The 1,186-nt window shown below is 34.5% G+C and overlaps 1 protein-coding gene across 1 annotated transcript; it reads right to left on the reverse strand.

The window, feature by feature from the left end:
* Positions 1-3: 3 nt before the first annotated feature.
* Positions 4-1,020, reverse strand: EIN_263800 (hypothetical protein; the record flags this gene model as incomplete). Its single annotated transcript, XM_004259689.1, has 1 exon — positions 4-1,020. The coding sequence occupies one exon, from the start codon at positions 1,018-1,020 to the stop codon at positions 4-6; it is 1,017 nt and encodes a 338-aa protein (XP_004259737.1).
* Between the last annotated feature and the right edge of the window lie 166 nt (positions 1,021-1,186).

Raw genomic sequence — 1,186 nt, forward strand, 5'->3', positions numbered from 1 at the left:
GTCTCAACAGTCGTGTGTTGAACATTTTGTGAATGAAATTGTGTTTGCAAAGTCTTCTATCACAAGAGAAAGTGCAGAACAGTTGATACAACACGTGGACTCAACTCCACGCAGTGTGACTGTCATTTCTGAGCACTTTTCAATTATGACACGTGTACAAAACAAATTGCAAATTGTTTGTTTTGTGATGTTAAAAAGTGTCAACCTGACGACCAGGCGACTTTGTAGATTGAATGTTGGTATCACATCGTCAAGTAAAACAAGTGGACATGTTATTGGATATCTCGTCTCTGCATTATACCATTCATTTTGATTTGGCACTTCAATTTTGTTTCTAATTTTTTCATCTTGTGAATCAACTTCTTCTATGTCATTTTGATCATTACTGATATCATTTTCTTTTTCATTATCATCATCAGTGATATCATCATTTTCATCATCTCTTGACTCAATATCATATTCATTATCATCAAAATTTTCATCATTTAAATTGTCAGTGATATAATCACCATCGTCTCTGTCTTCTTGTTCATGATTTTTATGATGTCTTATTTTAGTCATCCATTTATCATATTCAACTCTGTTATGATAAACATCAATGTCACTTTCACGATCATTTTTAAAACACCCAAAGTCTAATCCTTTCTTATTTGTGACAACAACTTCTCCAATAAATCGCGACTCGTCTAACACGTGACAGTTGTCCATCACATTCTCTGTGTTGTAGTACACACTCACACCCAACTGTTTGAGTGCTAAAAACGCACTTTCAAACTCCTCTTTGTATATTTCTGTTGATATGCTCTTCTCAATGAACACGGAAATGTTGACATTGTCCAACTTGTGTTGGTGCTTCAAATTGACTTCAGAAATGCAGTCACAAATTGTGTTCAAATAATTGATATGTGTGCAATTCCAAATCGTCACGTTTTTCACATTAAGAAGTCCAAATATCGCACTCAACAAATCTTTGTTACGGATCCACCCATCAACCTGCACACTCTCAAGACTCGTATACATCTCATTTGGTATAATTTTCTTATTATTTGTCACAACACACAAATTCACTATTTTTGGAATTGCTTGAGGCGAAATTTTTGGGTGATAATGCGTGAGTGTAACAATACCAGATAACCGATTTCTGTTGTGTGGAGTCTTCACAAGACGGATTTTCTTTACTTTATTA

This window comes from Entamoeba invadens, assembly GCF_000330505.1.
Source record: "Entamoeba invadens IP1 unplaced genomic scaffold scaff_1105074726371, whole genome shotgun sequence".
NCBI classification, from domain to species: domain Eukaryota; phylum Evosea; order Mastigamoebida; family Endamoebidae; genus Entamoeba; species Entamoeba invadens.